We start from the raw sequence: 16,385 nt of genomic DNA on the forward strand, positions 1-16,385 counted from the left end.
AACTTGCACCCTTACACAAATAAACTTCTTCAAATAAGCTAAATACCATCTTTAAGTAAGCTTCTTCAAATGAGCTTATATAAGCTAATAAGCATAAGCTTAAAAAGCTAAACCAAACATCAAGTTAAGTTTATTTTGTAAATAAAAAAAAAGCTAAAAAAGCTATAAGCTTTGTTAAAAAAGCTAGGCCAAACACCCCCTAACTCGTTAATCTTTAATATTGTACACAAATAACCTCTACAATACACTTTATTTAATTATTGATGTTAATCAACATCATATTTCATTTTATATTTAATTACCTTATGGTATCGTGATATTACTTCGTGTATTAAACTAGATATGTTATATCAACGTCTCATGCTTCAGATGTGTTCATTGATGGCTTAAGAAGTAATTATTTTAATTGATTTAACTTATTAAAATAATTTTTGCGGTTATTTTCTATTAACGAGCTTTGATTGCTTCAAAAGCCCGTAAAAATTGATGCGTTTATAAATACAAAATAAAAAATTCAGGGCCTAAAATCAGAACTATTACATTATTACCAATAAATTATAATTTTAGTAAATTAAAAACTTTATAAATTCATTTAGCTATTATCATTATTACTATATGCTATATTAATACACATTATAATTTTACCAAGCTAATTCCCAATACTTTATAAATTTATTTAGCAGCTATTATTATTATTATTAGGATTATTATTTATACTATATTAATTTAAACTTGCCGTTCAAAAAAATATTACTTTAAATTTGCTTGAATAATTGGTCTAGCTTTAAAGTATAGGCAATTATGTGTGAGAGATTTCAAAACACGTTTTCATATTTAGATGTCATAAACAAATGAACATGATCTTATTACTCGCCAAACTATATATATGTTTTTAACATAATTTTTTAATATTAAAATAGATGGTTCATGTGGTTTACTTAAACTATGGATGTAATTTTAGACCCAGCACAAGAAGAGGATCTTTAATACTCATTTTATTTAAACATGAAAAATTGTGTGATTTCCATCTATTTTCTATATCATAAAGAAAATGTAAGGTATCTAATTTCACAAAGAAAAAAGTTGGTTTACTTTTTTTAAACTGAAGGATAAAAAGCAAGGGTGTACATATGAGCTACACAATTAAACATGTTAAATAATAAATACACTATTTACCTAATTTTTTTTAATTAGTTAAAATTAGTAAACTGCATTTCATCATTTCTTATTATTGATGCATAAAAATGTAATTGTGTTATGGATATGAGAAATAAAATAGTTATACGAGTTATATTCATGTTTGATAGTTGTGTTAAACGCGGATAAGACATGTTTTTGTAGCTCTAGCTTCCTAAGATCGCCTTATTATAAACTCGTATCTAACACAAAACAAAAAATAAGCCCGCTTAATAAACAAACATGTCTAAGTTTCACTTGTCAAACTCGAGCAAATGTTGTAAGTGCTGGTACACCCTCAATTATTTTGATGAGAAAAAAAAAGGTTTGTAAAATGTTCCAAAACCCTTTGATTCAATCCCTAGGTTCCCGCTGTTTTCTCATCATCCCATAAATCCATCAATAAAAACCACTTGTCTTTCTCTTTCTCCTCCAACCTTTTATTTCACATTTATTTATTTATGCTGCATTTTGCACATCTGGACAACGAACCCTAATTCCCAAAATACTTGTTTCTTCAACAGGTATAATAATAATAATAATTCATTTTGCATGTCGATTAAACCCTACCTAATCTTTGTGTCCGATTGATAGGAAATGGAAGGCACAACGCAGCAACCGAAACCCAGAACCGTCGAAGAGGTTTTCAATGACTTCAAAGGAAGAAGAGCCGGTTTGGTCAAAGCTCTCACCACTGGTTTCTATTAATCTATCATCCTCATGCCTTTTTTTTTTTTTTTTTTTTTTTTTTATAAACTCATTTTCAAGGTTTCTGCTTTTGCAGATGTTCACAAGTTTTGTCAGCTGTGTGACCCTGGTTAGCTGCTACCTTTTATCTTTCAATTTCTTGTTTTTCTTTTCCTCAACCACCCTAATCCCAGTTTTCTCATCAGAGAAAGAAAACATGTGTTTATATGGTCTTCCTAGTGAAGGATGGGAGGTCAATCTGCCTGTTGAGGAGGTGCCTCCTGAAATCCCTGACCCGGCTTTAGGCATAAACTTTGCTCGGGATGGAATGCAGGAGCAGGATTGGTTATCCCTCGTTGCCGTTCATAGTGATTCCTGGTTGCTCTCCGTTGCTTACTATTTTGGTGCTCGCTTCGGCTTTGGTAAGGCTGAAAGGTAATAGTTCTTTTTTTTCTTAAATTGCAAGAGTTTGAACCTTTTATCGCACACCAGATTAAGTTGTTGGATAATGATGTACAAATGCCCTGCAATAAGTGGGATCTTATTGGTTACGTTTGTTTGTTAGGTTGAAACAAAAACAGTCTAGTTTTATTTATATTCACCGCTTGTCAGTCATCAACACTGCCATTTGTATTGTGGTCTATTCCATGTTGGTTGTGTCATCTGACTTCTGGTTTGGAGTGTTTTGGATACATCCGAAACTTACAAGTCGTTTAGAAAGTTGAAAAACATGGAAGATTGTTTATAATTGGTGATGGTGAAATACCTGTAAGTTTTTAGATTAGGTTGTACTATATCCAAAAGCGTTATCGAGTTATGGTTCTTTCTCGGCTTTCAGTAAGTTCCAACATTCTAAGGTGTAACATATGTCTGCTTTTGATTGTTGTTGCTGTTGCCACTCTACGTATCACCTGGTTTTGTGTGAAAATGTCTGCTATTGAGTATTGGAATAATCCTGATTTTAGTTCACGTGTGAAAAAGGAGAACAAAAATAGAGAGAAAGATTTAGTTAAACTTAAGAGTTTGAATTTGAATGTTTAGTTTTTTAGTTGAGAGTTATTGGTTTGGTTTACCTTTTGGCAATGTTGTAAAAGTAGGTTTCCAAGGCCAAGTACTCCCCGAGTACTCGCTACAAGGTATGTCGCCGAGGCGAGTTTCTTTAATTCCGCCTAGTTACTAAGAATTGACTTAAGATGGTCAACCTTAGTCAGAATCGCAACTAGTCGGTGAACTTGAGCCGATTTTGGCATAAAAATATAAAACATAACTCATATATCTTTAATATTAAAGAATAAATATTATTTTTTTACTTAATGACTAACAACTTTTAGAATAATTTATTATTTAAAAATGTATTTCTTTTATTTTTATATTGATCTTTACCTATATTATTTATGATATTCGACTTCTATATAATATCCAAAAACTAATTTTCTTTATATTTACCATATCCGAGTACTCCCCGAGTACTCCGAGTACACCCAACTCCCTAGTCGGCCGCCTAGGGTCCGCCTAGCGTCTTTTGCAACATTGCCTTTTGGTTTAATAGAGCTTGTGCTAGAATAAGTTCTTGTTATTATGATTAGTATAAATATAGGTCTAGGGAATGTTTATTTTGTGTGCCGGTTTTTGCAAGCTTATAATAAGGAGTTGATTGCTGGGCTGGCATCAAATCATGTGTTCTCTCTTTGTGTTTATCATAAGATCCAGTTTGGTTGTGTTTTTGTGTTTCTGGGCCAACAATTTTGTGCCTTGGTCATCCCTCTTCAACTTGATAGCTTATTTTTCTCTAGGAGACGAAATTAGAAGTTCCACTTTACTTTACAATACACATTATCTTTCTAGTCATTTATATATATTTTTTCCTGTTTTGTTTTGAGTTTGGAAGCTTCGGTTTTATGCATATGTTTGATGTGCTAGAAGTTTCAGTGCATTCATTTGTGTAGTTGCATCTTGATTCCAACTTTTATACTTTTATCATATTACTACTTTAAAAGGATTTGCATGTTCTAGATTCTTTTTCTAATATCTTTATGGAAATGGGCAAATGCATAATATTTCACAGTATCCCAGTCACACGTGTAGTATCATCCTTTGTTTGGTATACTTGATTGGAGTCTGGAGACAAGATCATAATGAGTAGTTAATGAAACAGACAAATATGATGTTTTAAGTGTTTTGAATGCATATCTTTGACATTTGTCGGGTGTGAGTAAAGGTCCATGTTTGTGGAAACCTTCTGTGTTGCGATCTTATTACTATTGTCCTTGTATTTTTTAGGAAGAGGCTCTTCCAGATGATAAATGATCTTCCTACTGTATATGAAGTTGTGTCCGGAGCGGCTAAATACCCTAAGGATCAGGTTGAAATTCAACACAATGGCAGTAAAAGCAAGTCAAGTGGAAAAATTATAAGACCTTTCAAAGTATGTGCTCTCATTCCATTGATAGGAGTGTCATGAACCGAGCCTAGCCTAGCCTGGCTCGTTCATTTATTATTATTATTATTATTATTATTATTATTATTCATGGTTATTTTTATACATATTTATAACTAGCCTGACATATTAACAAATTTTGTTGCTTACTTTAGCCGTCGAGGGCTACGTCTGAATCTTTCCCAAAAGGGGTAAAATTGACCCCACCACCAAAATATGAAGACGAGAGTGGAGAGGAGGAAGAAGAAGAAGATGATGATGAACAAGGAGGAACGCTTTGCGGAGCTTGCGGTGACAACTATGCAAATGATGAGTTTTGGATTTGCTGTGATATCTGTGAAAGATGGTTCCATGGTAAATGTGTTAAGATTACTCCTGCGAAAGCCGAGCATATTAAGCATTACAAGTGCCCGACTTGCACCACCAAACGGGCTCGACTTCAGGCTTAGTTATTGCAGGAGTATAAGAAAGGCTTGCGGTGTCGCTTTTATGGTTTTCTGGTTATTAGTAACGACATTGAGAGCGGATTTAGTTTATTATGTATGGTGATAGGTTGCTGGATTTTGTCGAGGTTCAAGTGTTCAACTTTAGATTGTGTGTTTGTGGTGATATTTAGATTTGTTTGTGATGCTTGGTTGTTGATTTAACACCTTGTGCAATGGCCTTTTGCTTCGATCTATGGTTTGCCTACATCCCACCGATAGAGGTGGCCAAATCGTTTTTTTTTCGGGAACCGGTTTTGGGTATGGTTGGGTTTTTGACCGGATTTGCTGAGTTTTTATCGGGTCGGCTCCGGGTTGGGTTGGTTTGGGTGTAGGTATAATTTCTCTCTGAAGCCAAAACATGGTTTGTACCTGCGGGTCAGGTAGGACGGGTCTGGTTTTGGGTTGGGTTGGGTTCGGAATCGAGTTTTATGCCCACCTCTATACCAGACTATCAGCAGCCTTTTAATTAGTGAGATTTTTCATTGGATAGTTGTTGCAATGGCCTTTGTTTTATTGTTAACTTTATTGAAAATTGTTCTGCTATGGTTTTACTTTCAAGTAGCTGGAATTAGGCATGTTCAAAACGGTTTGGGACTAGGAACCGGAACCGGTTCCTAACCGGTTCCTATATTCAAAACCCTCAATTAAACCGGTTCCAGGCTCGAACCGGTTAGGGAACCGAACCGGTTCTCCCACCCTCGGACCCCTAACCTATCTAACCGGTTCCTAACCCGGTTCCTGTACCGTAACCGGTTCCAACCGGTTACAGTGTAAAAAAATTTTTTTTTTTTTCGTTTTTCGTTTGCGATTTGGATTCTAAACTACGATTCGTATTTGTATAACATGAAAAATAAAAAAACAATTAACATAAAAATAAACAATTAACTGATGAAAAAAAGACAACTACTGAAGATGTTTGCCACTGAAGACAACTACTGAATGTTGCCACTGAAGACAACTACTGAAGGTTGCCACTGATGACAACTACTGAAGGTTGCCACTGATGAGGAATACTCATCAGTGAGAACATTCATCAGTTGCAGAGTTTGTTGTCACTGATGCAAAATATGAATCAGTGACACATCAGTTGCAGAGTTTCATCAGTTGGAACATCATCAGTTAAATATGTAACCATTGTACAATGTAAACTTGTTCATTGGATTTGCAATACAAGTGCATTTAGTTTTTTTTTTTCGTTTTTCGTTTGCGATTTGGATTCTAAACTACGATTCGTATTTGCATAGCATGAAAAATAAACAAAACAATTAACATAAAATTCATTTTATTTACTTTAAGAAGTTCAAAAAAAAAAGGTTACATGTTTTAAAATCTTCAAAAACAAACTAACAAAACATTAAACTTATAAATATAAAGTTGTGACATATTATTTCTAGAAAAGCCTTCTTGTTCGTCGTAATTATTGAGCGGCGACTTCTTCCTCGGAATTACTTGTAGAAATGCCTTCTTGTTCGTCGTGCACTCGAACATCAAGTGGTGTTTCATCTTCGAGAGTGGTTACGTGTTGAATACGATCGATTGAGTCCAAGTGATCCTTTAAGCAAATGCACATCTCCACCGACTCCGAATTTAGTCTTGTTCTTCTCACCGATATTACCCTGCCACTAAGAGAAAAAGCGGATTCCAAAGCTACCGTAGAAGCTTGGACGGTTAGTAAATCACGGGCCACGGTGACAAGAATCGGAAACTCGGTTTCCTTTACCTTCCACCAAGCCAAAACATCAAAAGTGCCATATTCCTCTTCGGATAAACTGGTAGAGTAATCATTTGCACTATACCTTCCTAGTTCGCTTGAAGGGGTGTTACCCCTTTGTTTTTTAGCCGTTACGTTGCGAACGGTGTTCATAAGGCTAATCATGGGATCTCGTACTCTAGTAGCACTTGAACTTGATGAAGACCCCCCGGCATAGGCATGTGTATGTTTGACCCATATTTATTTAAATAAAAGTCATACATAAATTTAAAATTCAAGTTAAAATCATTTTTTGACTCTGTTGAAAAGTTTGGGTCAACTTCATGCATATCTAAGGCTGAAAAAATTTCGTCTATCACACATTCAACCCCCGTAACATTTAACATTGGGTTTAAAGCGGCGGCGCAAGTAAAAACCGGTGGCAATTCAAGAAAGTATTTTTAATTTAAACTTCATTGGTAATATGATGTTTGAAAACATTGGACTTTTATTTTCAAATTCTTTAAGATTGTTAACGATTAAAAATAACTCCGAAAGAACCAAGGGACTTGTCGGATAATACGTTCCCGATAGTTTCGTAGTTGATGTTTTAAAAACTTCAAGAAAAGTCGATAAGTCATTGATAATTTCCCATTTCTCATTTGAAAAGGGGATTGCCAAATCATTCTCGGCAAGACTAGAATGAAACATTTGTAAAGTTTCTCTTTGTTTCAAAGCACTTTGAAACATTATGCAAGTGGAATTCCATCGATGAGGTACATCTCAATTAGCTCCCAAAGCTTTTCTTCCCGTATCTTTACAAAATTTTCTATATTCCATTTGTCTTTTTTTACTTTTCTTAAAAACTTCATGTATCATTAGTCTAAAATCGTTTATAACCGATGTAACCTCATCCGAAGCAACTCCGTCTTGCACGATTAAATTAATGATATGTGCAACACACCTTGAGTGAAAAATACACCATTGCAAATCGGCGTATATTTTAATTTTAATTTATCAACCGCCGATGTATTATTCGACGCGTTATCAAATGCCATTGAAAATATTTTATTTTCTAGTTTATAAGTTTTTATAACATAATCTAAAATTTCAAACAAATTATCTCCCGTATGTTGATACTCAAAGAGTTCGAAAGCAATGGTGCGTTTCATCATTTCCCACGATGACGGGTCTACCCAATGAGCGGTGACACAAAGATAAGATTCGGGTAGACCATGTGGAGCCGACCAAACATCACTAGTTAAGTTTATTCCCGTATTTATATTTTCAAAATATGCAATTAGTACCTCTTTGGCCTTCTTCCACAATTTTAAACAATAACGTTTAAGAGTATGACGACTTACGTGAGTGTATTGTGGTTGAAGCGTATCTCGAATCATGGCGGTTAAGCGAGGGTTGTCGAAGTGGCTAAACGGCAAAGCTTCTTGAATCACAAACTTCGCCATACGATCTTGAACTCGATCAATTTGGTATGTAAATATTCCGCCTTCACTATCCATTTGCGTTTGTTGCGAATCGACGTTCTTTTTCAACGCCTTGCAATACGGTTTTTCGATGTGTTTCTTCAAATTTGAATTCGAAAGTGGGTTTAAATAAATCCCACAAAACTTGCACCGAGCCTTCAATGAATGGTCACTCAATTCAACCAAATCCCAATTGCACCAAATCTCTTGATTACGATTATGAGGTACAATACGAACGAAACTTGGTTCGGCGTTGGAACCTTGACCAACCGATGATTGTGAGGTAGCCATAACAACAAATATGAATATAGAAGAAGAGAAAACAAGAGATTAGAGAACTCAAAACGTTGTAATAGCGTTTTTTTGTATTTTTTGCGTTCGGGTTTGCGTTTTGAGTGTTGTGATGAACCCATGACACCAAATACCTATTTATACTAGTAGTGGGGTGCTTGGGGGAGCCAAAAAACGGCTATTTTTGACCCCAACGGTCAAAAAACGGCCAAAAAAAACGATTTCCAACGGCTATATTCGATCCAACGGCTAGAACCGGTTAGGAACCGGTTCCGAATGGTTCGGTTCCAAAACCGGTTCCGGTTCGGTTCCGGTTCCTACCCGCCCACACTCAGAAATGCAAGAACCGGTCACGGATCATCGGGTTGAATCAGATAGGGTCCGGTTCCTACAAAAATCGGGTAGGAACCGGTTCGGGTCCACCGGTTCGGTTCCAGGAACTGGTTTCATTGAACATCTCTAGCTGGAATTATACAAATGCAAATTATTATATGGAATATATTCAAATGTAAATCTACCTATAAATAGGGATTAAAAATATGCAAATATTTATGTCAATATAGTCAAAATCTCAAAATCTCTCACGGGTAATTCGGGTTCGGTTTTTTCGGGTTGGGTTAGTCGGGATTATGAAGAAACTGCGTAAGTATACACCACATATTCGTATGGGTTTACCATTAGATTATATAATTTTAACTTACAAAAACCATTTAATTTGATAAATATAGTTTTTGTTTTTAAGTTAAGTCATTTAATTTATACAATTTAATTGTATTTCTTTTAAGTATTCGTGCATGACACAAGTTCTAAAACCAGTATTTTTATATGAGATAATTTTATATATAAAAATAACAAACATGAGAAAAGCTTCTAGTTTTAAATATGAAAAGTGTTTCAACTAAATTTTTGTATATAGTATTTAAAAGGTAAAAAGTTATTACTTTAAAGATTTTTCTTATAGAAGTATAGTTTTGATATAGTAGAATTGGTTTAAAGAACTGTTTCTTTAATATGTTTAAAGATTTGAAATTTATGATATATATATATCCTTCTTTTATTTCATACGTACACAAAATTAATACTTGATTATAAAAGATAATCTAACGTAATGGATAAATAGAGATGAGAGTGGGAGTGAGTCTGTTTAATTAAACGTACAGATCATTGTTTTAGTGTATGAAAGGTATTTGGTGTTTTCTTAATTTGTGACTTTGCAGCTGCTGCTTGTAGTAAGAGATTATAAATTTTAAAAAATATAATATATTAATTCATGCATGTGCTCGTGCATTGGATGCCGATCGAAAATCATAATTGTATCCAATAATACAATATTTTGGAAGATATAATATAACCGGATACGTGTGATGCTCACACACACAAACATATAACATGGATAATGTTAACACATATGATTCATTAGGTTAATAACTCCACGCGGGTTGAACAACAAACAATAAAATTAACAAAACTGTAACATTAATCTCTAATAGCTCCATATAGATAATTGTTTGGAAAGATATACCAAATTTCAAAAGTTATATATCATTCATCCAAACTTTCTTGATCTTAACTATGACATCAAAGTATAGAATGATAATTGGTTTTTTGTTATTCAAATAATGTCAAGGCAATTACATGATTAAATAGGACTTCTCTAAATAAGGAAGAGAATCAAACTAATAAAAACATAATATTCTATAATAAAAACACAATATTCTATATTCCCCCTCAAGATGGACCATGTAAGTTAGCAATGCCAATCTTGCCAAGAAGAAGATGTAGTTGTTGAGCAGAGAGTCCTTTTGTGAGCAAATCCGCAACTTGCATTTTGCTGCTAATGTTCATAGGAGTAATTTCTTTTGAGGTAACTCGTTCACGGACGAAATAGCAATCCATTTCAACATGCTTGGTGCGCTCATGAAAGACGGGGTTGTTAGCAATGTGGCGAGCCGCTTGATTATCACAGAATAAATCCGTAGGCAAAAATATGGGGACCTTGAGTTCACGAAGCAACCATCGAACCCATAATATCTCACTAACTGTAGAGGCCATAGCCCTGTATTCCGCTTCTGCGGAGGAGCGTGAGACAACCGCCTACTTTTTGGTTTTCCAAGAGACAGGTGAACCACCCAATAAAAGGATATACCCGGTGCGTGATCGTCTGGTGTAGGGACAGCCTAACTAGTCAGAGTCACAATAGGCCGTTAGAGTGGGATTTCCTGCACGAGAAAGCAAGATACCTTGACTTGGTGAATTTTTTAAGTACCGAAGAACCCGATGGGCAGCTTCCAAGTGGTTAATTCTGGGATCAGCCACAAATTGGCTTAAAATGTTAACTGAGTAAGTGATGTCGGGCCTCGTAGCTTGAAGGTACAAGAGTCTCCCAATCATGCGACGGTACTGATTGGCGTCAACTTTTGATTCATTCTCACCTTTGTCTAACTTCAATCCTTGTTCGATCGGAAAAGAACAAGGTTTGCAATTCAAGTTCCCACTGTCCTTTAGGATATCCAAAGTGTATTTCCGTTGGCTAAGTACCAACCCTTCATTCGTTCTGGCAACCTCGATACCGAGGAAATACTTCAGTTGACCAAGATCTTTCACACTGAACTCGTTGTCAAGTCTTCCTTTGATTTCTTGAATTTTTTTAAGACAGTTTCCCGTAATGATAACATCATCAACATATATCAAAACAATCACATGGACATTATCGGCTTCGAAAGAGAACAAAGAGTGATCGGCATGTGACTGCTTAAAATTCAAGGTTAAAAGAAACGTGGCGAACTTGTGGTACCAGTTACGTGAAGCCTGTTTCAACCCGTATAAGGACTTCCTCAAGCGACAAACTCGAGTCTCATTTTCTTTGGAGAAACCTTGAGGAATCTTCATATAAACTTCTTCGTCAAGATCTCCATGCAAAAAGGCGTTGTTGACGTCGAGTTGGTGGACTATCCAATCTCTCTTGACGGCCACGGCCAACAAAGTACGAACCGTAACTAACTTGGCTACTGGGGCAAACGTATCATGATAATCAATCCCTTCCAGTTGGGTGAATCCTTTGGCCACAAGACGAGCCTTAAACCTGTCGACCTCACCATTTGGTTTAAACTTGATTTTGTAGACCCATTTCGAATCTATGGCTTTCTTTCCCTTTGGTAGGTGTTCCAAGGTCCAAGTTCCATTTTTCTCTAAGGCTTTAATCTCCTTTTGCATAGCTTCACACCAACGAGGATCCTGTGCAGCTTGCTTAAAAATGTTTAGGCTCATCATTCTTGGTGATAGCCGACAAGAAAGCCTTGTGATTAGTGGAGAAATTATTATAGGAAACATAATTAGAGATGGGATAGTCTACCTTGGAGGAACTTTGATTGGATGCGGAAGTCGGGTGTTTGACCGAAGGGGGAATTTGCAAGACAAAATCTTTAAACTTTGATGGTTGATGCTTGGTTCGGTGAGGTCGGCTCTCGGGATGAAGTTCTGGTTCAACATCAGGAACATTCTGGTCATTGTTTTGGTTTGCTTCAATATTTTCTTGATTCACTTCACTAGAGTTTTCTTGGGCTTCATCAAAAAACTCATGGGCTTCACTTTGATCTGGTTGGGCCTCGGCTGAACCAGAGCCACCTAGTTGATTTATTTGGATCGCCTGATCAGGGTCAGGAACAGTGGTTTCGGCCTGGTCTGAACAAGATGGATCCATATTCACATATAGGTTGGTACTTTTTATTTCCTTGGAACAGTGGCAGTCATGAATTACCACGGGTTCATTTTCAATATTATCATTAATGGTTTTGGTGCCCTTGAAAGAAAAATTATCTTCGTGAAATATAACATCCCTGCTAATGATGATCCTTTTTGACTCAATATCAAGAATCTTATAACCTTTTGTTCCAACGAGGTATCCAAGAAATACCCCTGGTTTCCCTCTGTCTTCAAATTTATCTCCCTTCGTGTCTGTGTTTTTAAAATAAGCCAAACACCCGAAAACCTTTAGGAAATCATAGTCTGGTTTGGTTCCCCAAACCATCTCAAAGGGGCTTTTGTTTTTTATAACTTTGGAAGAAGTCAGTTGATTAAATAGGCCGCGGTTAAAATGCATTCCCCCCCCAAAATCTCTTGGGAACATTGGCACCAATTCTCAAAGCACGGGCAGTATCAAGAAGGTGCCTGTGTTTTCTCTCAACGAACCCATTTTGTTGGGGGGGGGGGGTGTGAGGACAAGAGGTTTCCAACAAAATTCCCTTTTCGTTATAAAATTCCAACATATTGTTGGAAGTGAATTCCCCACCGTTGTCACATCTTACCCTCTTGATCGATTTTTCAAATTGTGTTTTGACCATCCGGTGGAAGTTTTTTAGGCATTGACTAGCATCACTTTTATGTTTGAGAAGAAAAGTCCAAACGGCTCTACTAAAGTCGTCAACTATTGTAAGAAAATAGTTAGCTTTTGTATAGGACGGTGTCCGATAACCCCCTCAAATATCACAATGAATCAACTCAAAACAGGCAGTAGTTTTAATAAAACTGGTAGGAAAAGACAACCGAGTATGTTTGGCTCTAGAACAAGAGTCACAAAAATTACCCAAATCAAGAGTACTAATATCGAGAAAATCAATTCTAGCAAGCTTTCCCTTTGAGCGTGGCCAAGTCTTCTGTGCCATGTCTCGACCGAGGTAGCCATAGCCTTTCTATCTTGAACCATCTTCATCCGGTACAAACCCCCTTCGCATCTACCCGCACCAATCAAGTTCCTCCTCTGCAAACCCTGCATGACTCAAAAGTTAGGAAAAAGAGATATGTAGCATTGAAGGTCACGACTGAGGCGACTAACAGAAAGAAGATTACATTTAAAATCTGGGATATAAAGAACCCTGTTAACTTTGCCCCCCCCCCCCCGGAAACACATATTCTCCCTTTCCTTTTACGGGAATAGAATCCCCGTTAGGAATGATAACCGGCGGCTCAAAGTGGGCATCCCTTTGATTAGTGAGGACGTTTGATAAGTAAGTAATATATTCGGTGCAACCCGAGTCGAGAATCCACTCACCTTCCTCGTCTTCTTTGAGAGCCATATTGACAACCGGTTTCGTACCTTCTGTTTTACCTTCTCCATTAAAGTGTCTTACAAAAAATTGGTAGTCTTTGTTGTTCAGACCTGGGATCGGACTAGGGTCGGTCTCGACACAAGCTGCCTTTGCCTTTGGTTTCTCTCCCTTCTTTCCGGGCCACCATTCCGGGCACCCAACCAGTTTAAAACAACCTTCTCGCTTGTGCCCGTCTTTGTCACAGAAGGTGCAGTGTCCATTACTTTCCTTCATGTTTCTCGAGTCCTCCTTATCTTTGTTTCTTTCGGTGTTCGGTTTAGGCGTATTGGTCCAAACCCCTTTCTTTTCTTTATAACTTTGGAACGCAGCGGAACCGTTCATTCTTTTACCCATGGAAACAACCCTCTGTTGTTCATCCTCCGAGACAAGACGGTATGCCTCTCCCAAGGTGGGGGTTGGTTTCATAGCCAAGATTTGAGTTCTTATTATCGAGAACTCACTGTCAAGGCCAAGAAGAAACTCATAGAGTTTTTCTTTGTCTTTCATATCCATGAATTGCTTGCCCATCCCACATGTGCAACCAGAACATGAGCACTTCGGTCCCGGAAACACGGAGCTCATCTCATCCCATAGAACCCTTAGCCGTGTGAAATAGGTAGAAACAGAAACACGATCTTGTCTTGTGGTGGAGATGAGTTGCTTCAATTCGAAAGCCCTAGGAGCACTCTCCTTCCCGAAACGTTCCCGGAGATCATTCCATACTTCTTGAGCAGTTTTCGCATACTTCACGCTGTCTCGTATTTCCTTTTCAGCCACCCCTTTATCATGGCATCACACCGTACCCATGCCATGTGGTTGGGGTGAGATTTCTTCGGTTTTTCAAAGGTTCCGTCGACGAACCCGATTTTGTTTTTTGCAAATAAGAAGTTCTCCATCTCTTGAAACCAATCAAGATAGTTGTTATCATTAAGGATTTCGTTGATATGGACTTGTCGTGGGTAATCGGATGGGTGAAGATAGTAAGGTGAAGAGTGATCGATGGTGTCGTTAGGTTTGGTGTTTTGACTGGAAGTATTGTCGCCAGCCATGATGATGGTGGTGGCGGCCAATTAGGGTTTGAATGGATCGAGCAATTGCTCTGATACCATATAGAATGATAATTGGTTTTTTGTTATTCAAATAATGTCAAGGCAATTACATGATTAAATAGGACTTCTCTAATAAGAAAGAAAATCAAACTAATAAAAACATAATATTCTATAATAAAAACATAATATTCTATACTAAGCACACACATTCAAGCCAAGACATAATTAGTGATGAACTCAACTTTGCATTTCTTAAACTATTTGTATGAACACTTTCAAGGTTTTGTTTACCAATATATTACATTATCCTTAATACATGTATTTCTTAATCAAATTTATTCCAAATTTTTATTAACATGATATGTTTATATTCTATTCTAAGTGGAGCTTTGTCATCATATTATATAACGAACAAACATTTAATATTGATTGTCATATAGTGATCATTTTATAAGGTAATTTGTATTTTATTTGCCATATATTGTACACACCAGGTCCATGTAGACACTATGACCTATTGATTCATTTATTACAAGTTCTATATTTTAGTTTATTTTTTGTAGGGCATCGGTAATAGTACAAAATAGCTATGATACAAATTCTATTGTTTAATGTATAAACTTTTATCGCCTCGATATATTTATGTTCCTTTTTTTAGTCTTAGTAATAATAGTGCAATATAGAATATGGTTTACTTTTAGTTTCAATTTATTTATTATTATTATTATAAGGTATATTAATTTAACCTTGCTACAATTGCGAGTTAATATGCGCGTGTATGGTTCAATATTTTAACGTCTATTTTTTGCTTGGTTTGACGGTTTGTCACAACATGCTAGAGTATAATTTTATGTTTGGTTTAAAGACCCCGTCACAAAACACAAGTCCCAGATGGTAGTTTGCAATTAATAACCAAATGGTCTTTTGTCTACATGTATCTAACTATCTAAGGGGTGCGTTGATTTCTTTTTTCTTTTTAAAATGTTAGGGTCCAAGTTTGGTACTTACAATAAATTTTTTTAGAAGGACGACTTTTTTTTTGTTAGGTCACTGCATTCTTTAGTTTGGAGAGTAATGTTACCCCACTCTAGCCAGACTACGGTGTCTTAGTTGAGTCCACGCTAGCTAATTCAGAGTCTGACTTAGGTGTTCCCCCGGAAAACCATACTGTCGGCTGTTACTAGATAGTCATTGTGCCACCAGAAGAGATAAAATATATGGCGTAACACACGATGATTATAGATTAGACCGTATTGTTGTTAAATAAACAATTATTGAAGTGAGAAATTGATTAATTATATAGATTACAAAATAATAAATGAACATCGATTGAAAATAGTAGAGAAAAAGGGTATACATTTTATGATGATAATAATGAAACAAAATTAGTGACACTATTAACTAGTAAGTCATAGGTTTGAGTAAGTGAGAAAAGAAAAGAAAAGAAGAAAAAAACGGTGGGACAAAAAGTAGGTAGCTAGTAAGGCTGAGGGGTGTGGGGGGCGTGAGAGGGAGCGTGAGTGGGGGCGCCAGCCAATAATATTGTGACGTGTGGCAGAGAGAGAAACTTGATAAGATGGGTGTTGGTAGTGGTGATAGCGCCCCGGGCCATGGTGTGGAGGGGCGCGAGAGGGGGCGCGAGCGGTTTATTTTTTTATTTTTTTATAAATGTATTAAAAAAACGTATTATTAAAAAAACAAGAAATTATTTAAAAAAACACACATTAATTAAAAAAACACATTAATATATAAAAAAAAATTAAAGTACTAAAGAAAAACATTATTCTTATTATTCGGCTTCGTCTTCTTCGATCAACCTCTTCCGGATACGTTCATTTTGTTTTTCCATCAGCATTTGGTCGACCGGATTTAGGTGGCTGAAGTCTCTTGCAAGGAAGTCCAAATCTCTCATTCTTTTTTTTCCCTTTTTGTCAATAGAGACCACCTCCATGGTTTTGTTGAATTTATTGAGGGATTCAACAAGATCGTTGATGTTTACGGC

The 16,385-nt window shown here is 36.3% G+C and overlaps 1 protein-coding gene across 1 annotated transcript; it reads left to right on the forward strand.

Annotated features, from left to right (window-relative positions):
* The first annotated feature begins 1,640 nt into the window (after window positions 1–1,640).
* On the forward strand, window positions 1,641–4,942 carry LOC143597408 (PHD finger protein Alfin1-like). The gene is made up of 6 exons (XM_077075915.1): window positions 1,641–1,700; window positions 1,771–1,873; window positions 1,961–1,993; window positions 2,070–2,298; window positions 4,144–4,288; window positions 4,456–4,942. The coding sequence occupies exons 2-6, from the start codon at window positions 1,774–1,776 to the stop codon at window positions 4,747–4,749; spliced, it is 801 nt and encodes a 266-aa protein (XP_076932030.1). The 5' UTR covers window positions 1,641–1,700; window positions 1,771–1,773; the 3' UTR covers window positions 4,750–4,942.
* The last annotated feature ends 11,443 nt before the right edge of the window (window positions 4,943–16,385 follow it).

The sequence above is a fragment of the Bidens hawaiensis genome, unplaced genomic scaffold (genome assembly GCF_021521415.1).
Source record: "Bidens hawaiensis isolate Kalapana, Puna unplaced genomic scaffold, B.hawaiensis_p1.1 tig00048237_1, whole genome shotgun sequence".
NCBI lineage: Eukaryota > Viridiplantae > Streptophyta > Magnoliopsida > Asterales > Asteraceae > Bidens > Bidens hawaiensis.